General features: G+C 36.5%; 2 protein-coding genes across 2 annotated transcripts in view; one reads left to right on the top strand and one right to left on the bottom strand.

The window, feature by feature from the left end:
* MRPS27 (mitochondrial ribosomal protein S27) overlaps positions 1-4,702 on the top strand; it is a gene marked incomplete in the record, with an annotated part of 50,077 nt that extends 45,375 nt beyond the window's left edge. Inside the window, 2 exon segments of the mRNA XM_072413962.1 lie at positions 1,564-1,722; positions 4,013-4,702. Of these exon segments, the coding sequence (XP_072270063.1) occupies positions 1,564-1,722; positions 4,013-4,255 (402 nt within the window).
* Positions 4,703-14,559: 9,857 nt separating this feature from the next.
* The window catches only part of MAP1B (microtubule associated protein 1B), a 47,069-nt gene continuing 44,577 nt past the window's right edge, over positions 14,560-17,051 (bottom strand). The window contains exons 6-7 of the mRNA XM_072416239.1: positions 15,952-16,190; positions 14,560-15,161 (exon numbers count right to left, since the gene is read on the bottom strand). Of these exons, the coding sequence (XP_072272340.1) occupies positions 15,006-15,161; positions 15,952-16,190 (395 nt within the window). The 3' untranslated portion in view covers positions 14,560-15,005. The remainder of the gene's footprint in view (positions 15,162-15,951; positions 16,191-17,051) is intronic.

Here is a 17,051-nt window from a genome sequence, read left to right as displayed (position 1 = left end):
ATTGTTCTATACAGAGCACTTTGTACCTTCAGTCATAGAGCAATGATATTTGTATTGGCAGCCAACTAGGTTGCACATTGCTGTTTATCTTTGAAAGGACGTGACATAATGTTTTCATGTCTGTTTTATTGACTTCTTTTTTAGTAAATGATGATATGAGATGCAGCGTATTTGCTAGCAGACATGCAGATGAATGCCGAGACATAGGAGCCTTTTATGGATCCTTAGTACCATCATCCAATGATAGTCTAAAACCCTACCACATCAAACAACTTGGCATCAAAATACTCTTTAGGATGTACTGAACTACATTTAGCTATGTTTGCTTGGCAATACTAAAATCAAACACACTACTGGACCCTTTGTTCTTCTGGATTCTTTAGTCTTGCAGTGGCTTTAAAGCTTTGGGTGGAATGTGGCAGATGAGGTCACATTGACTCATTTTTGTTAGTAAGTGTCCGTAAGTGTTCTTTTTCTGCATTTGAAATGCACCTCAAACACAGGTCATCAAAATTTCATTGGCTTTCACTGAGCAGTGCACATGGCTTTCGGAGGCATCAATTGGCCTGCTTTGCGTTGAGCTGCATTCCTTTTAAAACAGCATGTCCTATTGAGGTGCATTGGAGCTGCAGAAAAAGAAAGTCAAATGCAGCTTTATCTTGTCAAACTAAGTGTTTTAATAGCTATTGAAGCACAAATGTGTGCTCCTAAATGGCAAACACTGATGTATTTATTATTTTAAAACTATGCCCGTGTACAGTTACCCGGGATGTGATTTATGCTTTCTATTCATGGAGTATCATAGTGGCATGGTGGCTCAGTGGCTAGCACTTTTTGCCTTTGCAGCACAAGGGTACCAGGTTTGAATTTTAGCCAAGATAGTATCTGCAAAGAATTTTGTTTATTCTTCCCTTGTTTTCATTCATCTCTTTCCTTCAACAAAAACATGCAGAAAGGTCATTTGGTTTTTCTCCAAAAAACTGGCTTGGAGTGTATTAATGACACAGGACAGTGGAAGGGACATGAGAATGTGAGCGCCTGTGAGGATACGTCCGCACCATATAAGGAAGATAAAATAATATTAATACACTATTAAGCCTAAAGGACACTCCTAAATATTCTGTTTTTGCCAAATGAAGAGGGTAACAGTAAAGGAGTACAATAAGGTTGTAAGGGAATATTAACATGCTTTTAGAAAATTATAAGTAGTTAACATGGCACAGGATGAGTTTACTTATCTAGGACCACTCTTTCCTTGTGACCTTGCTGCAAAAATAATTTGATTTAATGGAACTGTTGGAAGCTATATCACTGCATACACAGGAAAATATTTTCATTTCAAATATCAAACATTTCACATTACACAAACATTTGACAATACATATACGTTGCAGTTATAATAGTACCCATAAGTGAGCAATTCCCGATTTTTAAATACATATGTATATTTCCTCCCATATCTATTGATTTTAAAGCACATGTTAATAAGCATAGAATGTTTCCTGCGTAAGAAAACAGACACTAGATGGAATGAGAATTTTCAAGTTGTGTTTCTTTTCACAGATTGACATTTTAAAATCAGCACTGGATTCTGTCATTTTGAGTAAGACAGAAAAAGTACAATCTGAAAATGATGAAGTTTTAGAAGATGCTTCAATGTTCCCTGAGGACTCGGAGAAAACTGAAGAGGAGATGCTTCCGGAATATCTTACTAGATTTCAGGTAAAATAAAATTGACTAGAGGAGTCTTTATTATGTAAATAAATAGTTTTCATTTACAGGCTGCTGACATTTTCTTTTTTCCGCCTAACTGCTTCTGCAACTGCACAAAACACATCAGAATTATATTCAAATCATCTTTAGCAGGAAATTGCTCTGAAGGAATCTTCTAGTCAAGGTCACGTGCCTGACATTTTATTGTCTACTGGGATCCTTCCCACCCCCATTCTTTCTAGCAATTCACAAACCTATTAGCTAAACTAGTATGTCACTGCCGATACATCACCCATCTTTAAAAGCTGTCTTATGTTGGCGCAAATCAATGCTTCCCATCAGAAAATTCTTAGAGCTTCTCTGTATTAAATAATGACAGCAGTGAAGCTCTGCATATTCCAAATGACACTGCTCATATAAAGGTGCAACCCAGATGGGCAGCATCCTACTCAATAATGCCGAAGTTTTGTAATGTTCTACCACAATAAAAATGACAGTTTTAGGGTTCAAGTTGTATTTGTATGCAGCAGAGTGGAGAAAGCATACTCGTAAGTAATAATAATACCCTGCAAAATTGCTATAAATAGTCTAATAAAAAAGTTGAACTAGGCTTTGCTTTAATCTTTCTAATATTTGGTGAACAATTGGCTGGTGAATGGTAGGTGAAGAAAATTGGATGCCCAGCAAAGGTCTGTATAAAAAGGTAAAAGAAATACTATGGAAAATGATGGACAGAAGACATAAACCAGACATTAGGCATGCATCTATAGTAGAAGAAAAGTCATTGTGCAAGCTTTGGCAGATGCTAACAAGGTCAAGAGATAATGTTGTCAAGTATACTTTGGCAGACAGTAGATGTCATAGAGAAAGCATGGGACTGCTGGAGATCTGGACCACTGCGTTTAAACCTTTGTTTCACATGAAGTGGGGAAAAAATCATATACTGTAATACAGTGATTAATAAAAATATTCAGTTGGGTGTTAAGTATTCCGCTTGTTCCATGCCTCAGCCAGCCATTACATATAATCCAAAAATCGCTGCCATTCTCTTGATTACCATATTGATTACAGTGGTGGGTAATAGTGTGTTACTGCAATTTAAGGTCAAATATATAAATAAATGCAGATCCACACAACCTGCTGTTTTATATGTTTTTTGACAATGGCATTCCTGATTGTTGTGTGAGTTTTAACAGCAGAAAAATACAAAGTGAGGCTTGTCAGGGTTTCAGATTTCCTCTGACAATACATTTCTTTCTACTGCTAAGCTGTTTGTTCGGTGGCCCAGTCAGTAAGAATAACATCGAAGCAATAGGTTTGTGGTCCATGCCTCTGCTGTCTAGTCAAAAGACAATTGTTTGTGGCTTCATTAAAAAATACTTCACTAGCTGCCGTTGCTATCTCTGTGTACTTCGGTAGACATGTGAACAAGATACCAGGCATAGATCAGTAGCACAATAGCAGTCAGGTGGATTGATCTTTTACGACACATTACACACAAAAGCTTATTTTATTTTTTGTATATGCTAATGAATTTACATCAAGCTCACTTGAATGCTTTTTCATTCTCAGCTCATGTTTGGTCATCTTGATTGATCAGCCCTTGAATGACCTTTACACACAAGATTTAATTCATTCTAGCACCAAAGCATCCGTTTGTCATCATAATGATTATTCATTGTCCAGGTTTATAACAAGCATACTTGGTAATTAGAATAGAGTGCACTATTGGCTTACACAAGAGCATCTTCCTAAAAGCACAATGGACCTGGGATGATTTTTTTAAAAATCACTTGCATTTAGCTGGAAAATGTTTTCAATCCTGAACCAGGTCAAAGCAGATCATAGTGAGGATTGCTGAAAGTTGAGGATCTTTCCAGGCCTGGGCACAATGTTAAAGAGCACATCTGTTGTCTCATTGACCTTTTCAAAAATTTGTTCAGTGGTCTGCTATGACACAGATAAGGGTTTCAAAATTTTCCACTTAATAGCAAACAGTTTTTAAAAACGTTAAAAAAAAAAATAAAAAATCACCTTGGTTCTTCCATAATGGTACATCTTCTCCATTCTCAATGTAATTTAGTAAACTGGGCCTTATTTGTCCATTTAAAATGAATACAGGCTTGACCAGTTCTTGTGTTTCACTGACCAGTTTGTTTTTTCCTATGCATTAGCCATATTTAAATGTTGTGGGAGAAATTTGCTTTTTATTTTATTTGTTTATAAGTGAGTTAAATGCTCGTGTAATGTTTAGCCCTACTTTCTGCTGTGTTAACTTGTTCTCCTATCTTTCCATTAGGAATTGCACAGAAAGCTTGAATCTCTTGGTAAAATTGAGACTGCTGACCTACTCAACCTGACCACCCCTTTGGTTCAGGAGAAGCTGCCTGAATGTGAGAAGTCCGACATTGAAAACTATGAGGCACAACTAAAGGAATGGCAGAATGATGAGATGGAAATGATAACAAGAGAGAACAAATTAAAGGAGAAGATCAGAAAGGAGTATGAGGCCAAACAGGCAGCACTGTCCACTGCCCAATAAACCGTTCTTGGCTGACATGTGTCTGATTCCATTTTCACAATGAACCATTTCCCATATTGGCTGCCATTGTACTCTGTCATTACCCTAACTTTGGTTTCATTTTTCAGCAGTTTTAATGGCCACTAAGGTGTACCACAAATCTGAGGCAAGGTTTGGCTCTTTCAGGTTCATCCTAAAGCTAATAAATGTCTATATTACAGATGTCATTGGACAAATGTTTTTAACAGGTTGAATTCTCAGTTACAGTAGACAGTTACATGGACTTTAGAGGTCATTAAAGCCAGAGTCCTGGTAGGCCCAAAGGAAAAAAAAAAGCTTGTTTTTTTTTTTTTTTTTACTGAAAGTTACTGTTAAAATTGATTACAATCGCCAAGCATGTCTTAGTTTTTGTACAACTATTCTCTGCTTGTGTATTATATGATAATAAATGCCTGTTATGATTTTGGATTTTGTTTGTGTTCATTTGTTATGAACTTATTGTTGAGCATTAGGCAGATTTCTAGTAAGCAATATCATTGTGCATCATTTTGCATAATAATAATAAAAACAATAATGCATTACAGAGCAATGTGCTAGGTGCACCGTAGCAACTTGAAATTGTGTGCTAGCTTAATCGTGCTAGCGAACCTGAAGTGTGTCTGTGTATGTGTGTATATATGTGTGTGTGTGTGTGTGTGTGTGTGTGTGTGTGTGTGTGTGTGTGTATATATATATATATATATATATATATATATATATAATATATATAAAAAGACTTGCAGCAACAGACATACTTGCTATAAGATAGTAAGTTATCTTTTGTGATGATTTCCAGTGACAAGAAAAGAGCACTGTACACACAATCCCTTTGCAAATTACAAAAGTCGTCTATGGTCAGTTATCCAAAACGGCAGACCACTAAACAACGTTTGAGGACCTCTGTGAGCACACTAGATTTTTGCTCAAGATGATCAGGAATTTCCGGAAACAATTATCAAACGTGTAGCTTTTCACACTGTTGTCTCTGGTAGTCTGAGATTTTGAGTGGAATTTTAAGCTAGTCTTCTGTTCACTGTTATCTTTGACCATTCCTATTCATTCTGTAAATCCTGGTTCTTTGCACTTCTTGCTGCTTCTTAAATATGCAATCCTCTGGAAGGCATGAGGATGAAGAGTTGAAAGCCAGGCTGGTAATTGTTTTTTCTTTGGACATTTTAACATGCAATGGCAGTTTTGTATCCTGGTAAATACAGTACAAAACAATTTGTATTTTGGAAGGAAGGCGGGGGGGGGGGGACCCTGGGACCACTCCTAACACTTCATATACCAAGTAGACTACCACTGGCCTAAAAGTCATGTATCACAAGAGTATAAAACCTCTGTGATTTAAGCAGATCTAGTGAGGAATCCATTCCATTTTTGAAAGCATGCAGCTATTTTTAGCAAAAATTGTACTGAAATTAGCTGAACACGAGCTGCTGACTCATTCTAGGTCAGTAATTTGGAAGATAATAAGCTAGAGCATCAGAACGAGATCAGAAATGGTAGTTTACATATGCACAGTGATCGGTTTGCTTTAATGGGTGGGGTATGGTTCTTTAGGAAGCTGAGCTTGTCTGTCAATTGTTTCCATGTTTATGTTCTTTGGCAAAATGTAACCTCTTCAGCATGTTTTTTTATTAACTTTGGGGGCTTCTTGCCAATAGTAACAGTACTCGCAGGTAACTTCTATCTGTCTATCTAACCATCTATGATCTTCTTGGTGATGATCATTGCCATTTTGGCTATTCTATTTAAATGGTAGCTTTCAGGTTTTGGTTTCCATTTTAGATAATTTTAGCTGATAAGCCTATCATTTTCTGCACTTCTTTGTGTTTCCCCCTCTCAAATCAACTTTTTTTAATCAAAGTATGCTGTTCTTCTGAACATTGTCTGGAACTACCCATTTTCAAGGACAAATGCTCTAAATTAATGTATAAGGTGCTGCCTTCCTGTTTTTTCACTAAATGAATGACCTCACTTATTGAACTGCACACTGCTATTTTAAATGACATATTACTGCTTTTGTTTCTTTTTCCGTAAAGCAATAACACAAATTTGATACAATTTTTCTCATGTTTTGATTAGGAATAGAATATGCAATGTTCCCAATGCATTTGCATATATCGAAATAAAAGCTATTATAAGGATTTTTAGCTTCATTTATTTTTTGTAAACACACTGCTTTTATTCTGAATTCAACTGTATGTTAAGGAACATGAAGGACACAGATTGTCAAATGGCATTGTGAAGTGGCTAACCTCTATCAGTGGGCAAGATGGGAATGTACAGTATCTGTCAGCAACTTTGGTGATAAACGGATACAGAGTTTGATCCATGATCTGTTGGTTTTGTGGTTTTTCTTTGAGTTTTTTTTTTAGCAGTCTCTAATCTTTTGCAACCCAAGTAACAATCTGCTGGGACGTGGAGCTTTCTTGACACAGGGTTAATCACCAATTACTGGGTGGTCATTATATTTATCAGTAACAAAAAATCAAAAATGTGATGTACAAATATGAGGAGTTTACACATAGGTGTAGGTATCGTTGGGTTACAGCACAGGGTTTAACCTAAATTTGCACCTTGAATAGCCACAAAACCTGGCTGAGCTGTAATCCTCAGTAACCACTATTGAAGTCAATATGTAACAAACCTGAGCAACCAGTATATATAGAGTCTGGTTTACTATCAAGATTAGAATTGTTACCTAACTGATTGTCAAATATACACTTTTGTCAATAATGCTCCTAAAAGTCTGCATGACTGCATAATTGAAGTGAATACACAATTTCAGCCTACAAAGTTACAAGCAGCTGGAATTGCATGCAAATCTTTTCAAGTTTGATCATCACTTCTCAGACTTCAAACCCTTCATACTGATGATTTAAACCAATAAGTCAAACTAGTAAATAATAAAGAGGATCTGAAAGCAAATGAAGCAGGTTAGGCTTGCATCTTACAGATTGAGTGAGATCTGGCCATCCTGGTGTGTGGCAGGTTTTCTATCAATTATCTCTAAATGTCCAGCTGATTAACTTGCCCCCCAAAATGGGTCAAATAATCTACATTTATATTATGTATGGACTTTAAATGTAGACAGGATATCTGCTTGTTCCTTTAAATTTCAAAAACAATACCAAGCTTATTTTTGTTTTAAGACCTCTAAATTATATTTTGTATTTTTTATTCCTGGATCTTTCTGTATGTTTGTTTAATGTATCCAAAACTGGAGAATTCAACAGGATTATTCTTCTTACTACACAATATTTATATAGCACTGACATATCAGGCAGCACTTTACAAAGTGCATAGTAATGTCATGTTTGCTAGAATGCACCATTGGATGGGAATGCCCAAACTCCCATAAAGAAAATCTGCAATTGTGGCAGGGGAAGTGTAATTTATCAAATATCCAGCACATAGAAGCTGCCTGAGCCTACATGGCTCAACTTATAAATATTACTTTTGAGTGGATTGACGCATATTAAAATTGTATTGTCCTTGTGACCATGATCTGGTCTGTAATCAGTTTGCAGCAGGTGCTTAATGCTTTACATGCTTATGTGAAAAGAAAATGATGTGAAAATAGTAGTTTGAGTGTACAAAGAATTACCATGTCTAGCAGTCTAAATACATTTATCTGCTGCATTAAATTAAAGAAAAATGTTTATAAACCAGTAGAAATATTCATTTTGGAACTAAGTTTAGCATCTTCTAGTTTCTGCAAAATGCCTGCTAAAAATACAACCTCTTAACAGATTAGAAATAAGCATTTATAGATAAATGTGTTCTGGCCACCAAATGGTTTCATAAAGATGTAGATGAAGTGTTTGTGTCTTTTACTGAGTTTGCATGGCCAGTGAAAATATAGCTTTTACAAGATATATGTTAAAAGTGTCACAAACCTAGGCAATTCAAACAAGAAAATGATGCAAAAATAAGTTACCTTAAAGTGGACCTATACTGAGAGATGATGCGTGCGTCCATTAAAAAACTTATAGTAAAGGAAACAAATAACCTGGACCTGAAATTAGCTGAACACCGGAGCTGCTACTCATTTTGGGTCAGTGGTGTAGAAGGTAATAAAGACAGAGGATCAGGACACCCAGGGAAAGCTCTATTTTTTAGATCCAGGTCAAAAATGGCATATTAATGGCACTACATAAACTCTCATACATCTCAGTACAGTTGATTGGCAGCTGAAATCCTACGCAAATATTAACCCATCTGGTTGATGACCCAATGGTCATTTACCAAATGACTGCATTGTGAAAATTTAATAGTACTATCAACCTACAATGGAGACAACTATTTTGTGCACCTAGAAAGTGTTCATTCCCGCTGGAAACTGACATTATGTGATCATGAAGAACAAAAATTGGCTGCCCTCACTGCATGTTGACATCTACTACCTTTAAAACGTATTGGACCACTTGTGTAGAAACTAATAAGAAAGCCCAGCACATGTGTTGGGTACGGAAAGGAATTAAATAGTTCTTTTATTAAAGTCATTGAATACAGTTGGCATTGGATTGGCTAGTGTGGGCAACGACTTTACTAGCCTTCCTACAGTTTTTAGAAGTGAGGCATAATGTGTTACCTACAATTTTTGTGCTATTTTTCCAATATATTATTCTGTTCATTGGAAGAAAATTATATCCTGGACCAACACATCTTGGTAAAATATGAGCTTTGCACTGCACCTTCCATCTCTCAGGACTTTCTATTGCTTACCGTAAAAAATTTGCCCATCACAATACAGGACCAATGGAAGACTAAAAATGTGTTTTTCACTATATGTGTATAGCTAGACTTTTTGTCATAGGTTAAAATGTACATACACATAAATAACACAAAAAACAACAACAGGTAAATACTACTACATTTGAATTTTATTGTGGAACCAAGTTTGTTTCCTATACATCAAATATCCTCAGTGGAAGTGGGGTATTGCACACAAATATCATAAAAGCACTACATATTACTTCACTGTAAACTAATGTTCTACATTAGATATGAACTGGTAGAGTAGAAGTGATGTGGGAATATAAGACAATACCATACACAGCTGCAGACTGACACAAACACCATTCAGAACGAGAGAGGAGTGTAAGGACCTTCCCAGCCAGCCACAAGTTTCTGTCAGACATTTGGGAGTTAGACAGCGGCATGCATACGTATTGAAGCATAGTTCAGTGCTGCCATTGTTTCTTGGTTAGTGCAGCGCAGTCTTGGGGGGAATGTTACTTGCAGCTCCAAAGCATCCAAAGCCTAGAAGCTAGGGTAGTGCAGAGAAGCTCGAGAAAATCCTTTTTTAGAGTTTTTTTTTTTTTTATTCCAAAACCCCAACACCTGTCAATCATCACTTATCCCACTTGTAAATTGCACATGTATAGAGTCTATTTTAGGGTTTATTTATTTGGCTGCAAAAATTTGGTGTGTGTTGGTTTCACCAAGTCCTCAGTTTTCCTCAGTTTTATAGATAAATCCAATGTGTAACAGCTCTGATCTCCGATTTGTTGTAGAAGAGTGGAAATATTGGCTTTCAAATACATTAGGTTAATGTCTACATATTTTACAAATTAAATATAAAAGAGTTGGTTGCATTCCTAAGAAGTCCCAGTACTGAAAAAAGCATAAAACACGTCAAGAATACCAATGGATCTTCAATATAGACATCACACAATAGGTATCAATGTGCTCTGAAGCTGAAAACAGTACAAAATCAGTGCAAAACATAGTCTATATAGCAGCTAATCTAGTTTATTGTTCATCTTTGATCTAGCGCAGACCTGAGCAAAGGAAATAATGAAACCATTTTAGGTTCCATTTAAAAAGAAAATGGCGGAAACATAAGTGTCTGTGTTGCTTTGAAATGAGCAGTTAATTTCACAATATTTACACCATTTTGACTTAACTTAGGCAGTTATCTTTTGATAGAATATCCAAAAACAAACCAACGGGTAATTAGGTTACTTGATAGAATGTGATGAACTTTTCGAGAATAGCCATCTTTGCATTTGGCAGCTGGGAAACCACCACTACTGTCCCGATTTATTCCATTCCTAAGCAGCTCAAAAAGACCATTTACATACTAATCACGGCTCATTCTCAGAGTTGTAAAAAAAAAAACAAGCAGAATCATAGTCTAGACTTTGTTCTGATTTTACTTCAAAGCACACTAGTACATGCAACCCAATGGTCATTTACCAAATGACTGCAATGTGGAAATTTAATGGGACTTTCAACCTACAATGGAGACAACTATTTTGTGTACCTAGCCAGTGTTCATTCCTGCTGGAAACTGCCAAAATTACGTGGTCATGAAGAAGAACAAACAAAAAATGTCTGCCCTCACTGTGTGTTGACATATACACTTAAAACGTATTGGGCCACTTGTGCAAAAACTTAGGAGAAAGCCCAGCACATGTGTTGGGTACAGAAAGGAATAAAATAGTTCTTTTATTACAGCTGTCCAATACAGCTGGCATTGGATTGGCTACTGTGGGCAACAACTTTACCAGCCTTCCTGCAGTTTTTAGAAGTGAGGCATATTGTGTTCCCTACAATTATTTTGCTACTTTTTCAATATATTCACCTGTTCATTGTAGGAAATTATACCCTGGATACAATTTACATTACTAGTTGTTGGCTCTTCTATAACACCCTATAAATTGTAGGAAGCACAGTGTTATATACATACCCTGGACAAAACACCCCAGGATGTGTTGCCCATAGCAGCCAAGCAGGCACTTCCTTTAAATTATAAGGCTTGCACGGTATTGGTCACAATGGGCAATAACCATGGTGGCCTTTCTTCCAAGTTTTATACATGAGACTCACTGTCTGCATTTCCAATCTTCCCACCCATTTATCAAAAGGAAGAACTGATCCCTGATACAATTTATATTAATATCATCTTTTTTAGTTCTTCTGTATCCCCAGCACAATATCGAAGAATACAATCAACTCTCTTCACTTGGAATGCAGTCTATACATTGTACTCTTTGTCCTGAAATCACTAAGTATTCCTATCAAACAAGTTCATTTTGATGGTTTTTAGAAATAAAGCTATGCTATGACCCCTAATATTTGTTTGAAACGAATACAGTCAATATTTACATTGATTCGCATTTTATTAAAACCTATCTGTGTTATCATTGTTTTTCCACCAGTTGTAGGCAACTTCTAAATCCTGGCTTTTAGTTGTGTTTCTGTAATAACTGAATGAATCTTCCCTTTATTATGCCCAGCTTGGGAAGTGCTGTATGTGTTCAATATAAGACAAATTTGGTGAGAACACGGTCACCATGGATCAGTAACTGATGTCATGCATTTTTAGATTACAAAAGTTTTATTAACTTTGTGAGGTGCATAAAAGTTGTTTAACTTGGCAGGTATACAAGTATACTTCATATAACAGATTTCACAGGATTAGAAATTACCGATCCGTCAAAGCTGTTAGTTGGCAAACAGTGAAAATGACTTTCACTGCCTAGTATAGAAAAGACATTGATCTTTTTATTAAGGCTCGGCAAAGTGCCATGCAGTAACCTTTAGTAACCAGTAAGAATTTGCTTTGTTGTGGTCAGATTGTAGGTTATAGATTCCTAATCATTAAGCATAGTCACTGCACTCATAACTACCTTATTAATTAATGCATGCATCACACTGATCGGTATATATCTAACTATTCAGAGAGACTATTTGAAATTTATTAGATTTAAAAGTATCAAGGTAAATGGCAATTTTAGGGGAAGACCATAAAATATTTTCAATGATTTCGTATTCACCCCTCTACTTCCTTTAGCATACATACATTTGGGAATTAGGTATGGGCACACCTATGTGGTACCAGAACACATTGCGTTCTAGTTCCTACTGTTTCTATCGCAAACCGCTTTTGTAATAAGCACAAGTATTTATTAGAAAAGAATATAACTAGTGCAAAGAAAACTGAAGGCAAACATCTCAAAGGGCATAACCACTGGTTTTTAGCTCTCTGTAACATATGCTAATGCTATACAGTTGTATGGTCCTTTGTTAGGATCATACTACTGTACTTTTTTTTTTTGATGGATCTCTTGCGTTAACTGATAGAACAAGCGCCTGTGGCTATGAAGGCAGTGCCAGATAAGCTAGGCAAACTGAATACTGGCAGCAAAAAGGCTATTGTCAATAATGGCATATTGTTGTGTAATTTTACACCAACAGCAGATTAATAAATATCATTGTCTTTAAAAAGAATTACATTTGTTTGTCCTAATTCACAGCATTAAGTGGACTTTGCAAGTCCAAAATCAGTACCAAAACAGTGCAAATAATACCATATTAAATAAATATACAACAAAGTAAAAGTAATAAAACAGTGGAATAGCAAATTTACATCTTACATACATCACATAGGGCAGTGCAGTTTACTTATTTAAAAACAATTTGTATTTCAAATAAAATGTTTAGATTTTTCTGTTCTTACAGTTACCAACAGCGATCTATGGATGGGAATGAGGAAAAGGATAACTCTGTGTAGTGTACATCTGTATGGTAAGGGTTGGTGTGTTTAAGGTGTGCTGCATTTCCAATGTCAAAGAGCAAGCTAGTTCTGGCACCATCTAGCTTTGTGTCCCCATCTTCCCACCTTGTCCTGCAGACTAAGGCTGCATACACACGTGCAATAATTGTCGTTGGAAAGGATCGTTTACGATCCTTTCCAATGACAAACGACTGCATGATGCATGAACGAGCGCTGTACTTACAGCATCGTTCTGCTCCATTGAGAAAGGAGGGGGAGAATGACAGAGCGGCACCCTGCTGCGCACTCTCCCCCTTGTCTTCCATTAGGATCGCTCCTCGTCCGTGAATCCACCAAGACAGTCATTTGGACGACGGGCGCTGTACACACGCCAGATTCTTGTCCGATATCAGCCCTGAGCCGATTATCAGATGAGAACTATTGCAAATGTGTACATCTCAGCGGAGACAGAAGCTTGTGATACCGGAAGTATACCCAAAGGCAAAACACGATAACACCACAGAATGTTATCTACATATGTTCTTCCTTCTAGCTCAATCAATCCCTTTTAAGATGCAACTGTCATTTTTCTACAATGTAGTCTGCCATTTTGTGAATGTAACCAAATTTAATAAAAACTTTTATTTCTCTAGGAATAAAAGTCTTACTAAAGCAAGTCCATTATGCAGTGGAGATAATTTAATTCTGGATCCGATGATTTGAAATACATGAGTAAATCACGTAAACACTCTGCCATCCATAGGTCTATAAATTAACTTCATTAGTAGGGATACTGGAAAAAAATCTAAACACCTCCAAATACTAATCCTGCTCAACCCAACTCTTTAAAGAAGCAACATTCACTTATCATTGAGCAACAATTTAAAGAGAAACCAACCTTTGCTTTTAAATCAAAAACCCAAACCACTTTGTATCCTGCATACAGTAAAAGGGATCTGTACAGCTATTAGTAATTATTTAATAAAATAAAGAATATGACAAAGGAATGGCAATCCATATCCTATAAAATAAAAATGCAACTTTGACTTGCGACTTTCAACTTGCCTGGCAAACCAATCATCAGCCACTCATTGCACATCAATGCAGCTTTGGTGAAATGATATCCTTTCTGTTGTATCCCATCAGCTTAGCTCTTGAATGCCCCACAAGCATGCACACACCTCTGCAGTTACCCTTGCATACTGCTGTCAATTGTACACTTGCCATCTTACATTTAAAAATAAGTGCATTAAGTGTATTTGTACATTCAATTCACTTTCTAAGGCAAATTGTCAAACCGAATGTACACCCCGACGCTTTGGTATTTTGCTTTCTGTGTACCAACCGTGAGTTGTAAAGTAAGGAGATCTGTCTGAATGAATTTAGCAGAAAAATGCTTTAGACACAATGTTTTTTTGGCCATGTGTTATTCAGTCGTTTTTACTAGCATGACGTAATCTACAGCAGGCAAAATATTTGAATAATGCAATCTATTATATATGTAAAAGTGACGGGGCTGAGGTTTGCTACATTTTGCCAAATATATTTCAACAGTAAATTTTTCCCTTACTTTATAATTAAATTGAAGAAGAAAGACTCAGACCCTGTTATTCTCGTCATGGATTGTAATAACCAATGCAATCCTTGGTGAAGGTCACAAGTTGTCAACCTTGTGAGGTTGTTGTTTGCAGTGTATCTGCAAAGTGTGTGTGCGTTCATGTATATATATATATATATGTATATATATATATATATATATATATATATATATATNTATATATATATATATATATATATATATATATATATATATATATATATATATATATATTCATAAACATCACATGCTGTAGAAAGTTAACCAGTTACCCTAGTAAAGTGATGCCACAAAAATGTCCCATTGCAAAGGTCCTTCTTCTCTCTCATTGTCTTTCATTCAAGAGGAAAGTTCCTGTTGTGGACTAAGGTGAACTGATGTGTACAAGAGCAAGTCTTACAAACTTGTATAGTAAACCTGGATAGTTGAGCTTGCAGTGACGTGAATGTTGTAGTTTGCCATGAGATGATAAATATGTATTTATATATATATATAACTGAATTCTGTGTTGGCAAGACACAGGGTAGCATTGGGCAATATATAGCTCTGCAGTTATTTGTAATCTCTAGGTGACATTTCCATTAATCAGCTGTGTTAAGGTGCGGCAGTGAGTAGCGGTCTCCTCACAGTTCAATTTTGCATGCTGGGAAGGATTCATCTTGCATAACAACAGTGCTGCTGCTGGCCAGCACCATTATATTGAGGTCCTGCTGTTTCTCATGTGTCTCCTGGTACCATTCTCGCATGACTTCTGAATCATGAGTGGGAATTAACGTAACCTGAAAAATTAAAAAATCAATAATTAATAAGTAATACACAATGGTACCTAACAGACGAATTTCCTTCACTTTTACTAAGTGTGAATTTCTGGCTTACAATTTCTGACTTACAATTGGAATTTCCATAATTTTAGAATTAAAGGAACCCTTTATTTAGGTAGGAGTACATTCACCAAACTCTTCTCCTGCAGCAAGGGCAATACAGCCATTTATTTACCTCATTATGAGTGAAGGCACCTAGAATAGCCAAGTAGTCTGGTGTGATTACACTATCTGTATATATATTGTCGGTCAGCAAAAAAATGTTTTGCTGACTCCTTGCCTGGATGGGCAGATAAGGATGGAGACAAGGTAGGACATAGGGAAGTGCCACTGCACGAAGGCTTCAGACCCACCTCAGCCAACAACACACAACAGCCCACTGTTGGCTACGTCCACTACTGTGGGCATATGCTCCCATCACTTCCTGTACTGAAGCCACAAGTGGAAAAAAATCAAATTTCTCCAAAACAAGGGATAACAGGACACCAGAACAGGTGTCCATCATTGAAAGACATTCTTCTCTTTTGTACACAGGACAACCGGAAAATTCACTACTTGTCCCAGTGAATGGTCACCAGGGCAAATAGAAGGGTGAACAATAAAAACCTGAAACACTCTAACTAATTGATATTTAATTGTATCTACAAAATAAATAAAAAAGTTCCCATTGACCAATGACCATCAATATATTACATGGTAATAAAAATACAAAACAAGACTAGAAAAGTAGGACATTATACATATTTACCTGCATATTACTTCCCCACTGAGTTTTGCCTTCTAATAGAGCGTCCAGTACTTCCCGGCTAGGTTCCCCAGCTGCTGCATCATTTCCACTCACAACATAGTACGAGGATCGTACCCGCTTGAAAAACTCTACATCAACATTCTTGCTGCTGCTGTGATTGGGTACATAGACCAGATCTAGGTATACTGGTGGGCCTGCAGGCACAGCTGCAGTCTTTGATGACTTTGCAGATGCACCTCCTACAAAATAAATGAAAAAGTGATTATTATTTTGCACATTTGTAATCTCTTATTCAGCAGTGATCTGAACCTGCAATTTGAAAATGCCAAATCCAATTTGTGATGGAATCATTTGCAGAGACAGCACTCCTACCACTAGCATACTATTGGTTATGACTGCCAGCTCCCTCTCTGATGTAGATTCAGGTACGTATCTGCTCAGCAGACTTTTGCTCTGTCTTTAAGTCACTGTGTATACTTGTTAGACTGGCAGGGGAGCCATTTCTCTGTAAGAGCTTAGGTAAAAGAATGGATGTGCAAACATTTATTATGTATTAGACATTGCTGTGGTTTTGGCAATTTACTGTGGATTTTACTCAGCACTCATGCATTCCTTTTTAGGAAGCTTACAAACAGAGTTTTAGCTCAAAGGCAAAACAAGAACTCTGTATGCATTCTTTAGATTGTCTTTACAAAAGCAATGCAAAATGATGGAATAAAACAATGTTTCTCAGGCAGGAACCTTGGAGTTTCTGCAGCAGTTTTTAGGGGTTCCTTGAGCAATCAGCAGTTTGTGTCTCTCAGGTCAGTTATTACTGACACCAATGATCTTTTTGACTATATTTAGGGATGACATTGTTTCCACTGGCCAGCAATGTAAGAGGCATTTTCCCACTGACAACCATGCTAATATATTGTGGGCTGTGAATATAGTAACTATAGAAGGGGTTCCCTGAAGACCTGAAAGGTATTTCAAGGGTTCCCCATGTATAAAAGGTCAAGAAAGGCTGGAATTAAGTGTTAGTATACATTTTTATTATACATTAAACAGAAAGTTGGAAAATACTGCATATCAGTTGTTGCAATATCTGTGTTAAAGTT

Source organism: Pyxicephalus adspersus, chromosome 6 (genome assembly GCF_032062135.1).
Source record: "Pyxicephalus adspersus chromosome 6, UCB_Pads_2.0, whole genome shotgun sequence".
Taxonomy (NCBI): Eukaryota; Metazoa; Chordata; class Amphibia; order Anura; family Pyxicephalidae; genus Pyxicephalus; species Pyxicephalus adspersus.
This window is presented reverse-complemented; position numbering and strand designations above follow the sequence as displayed.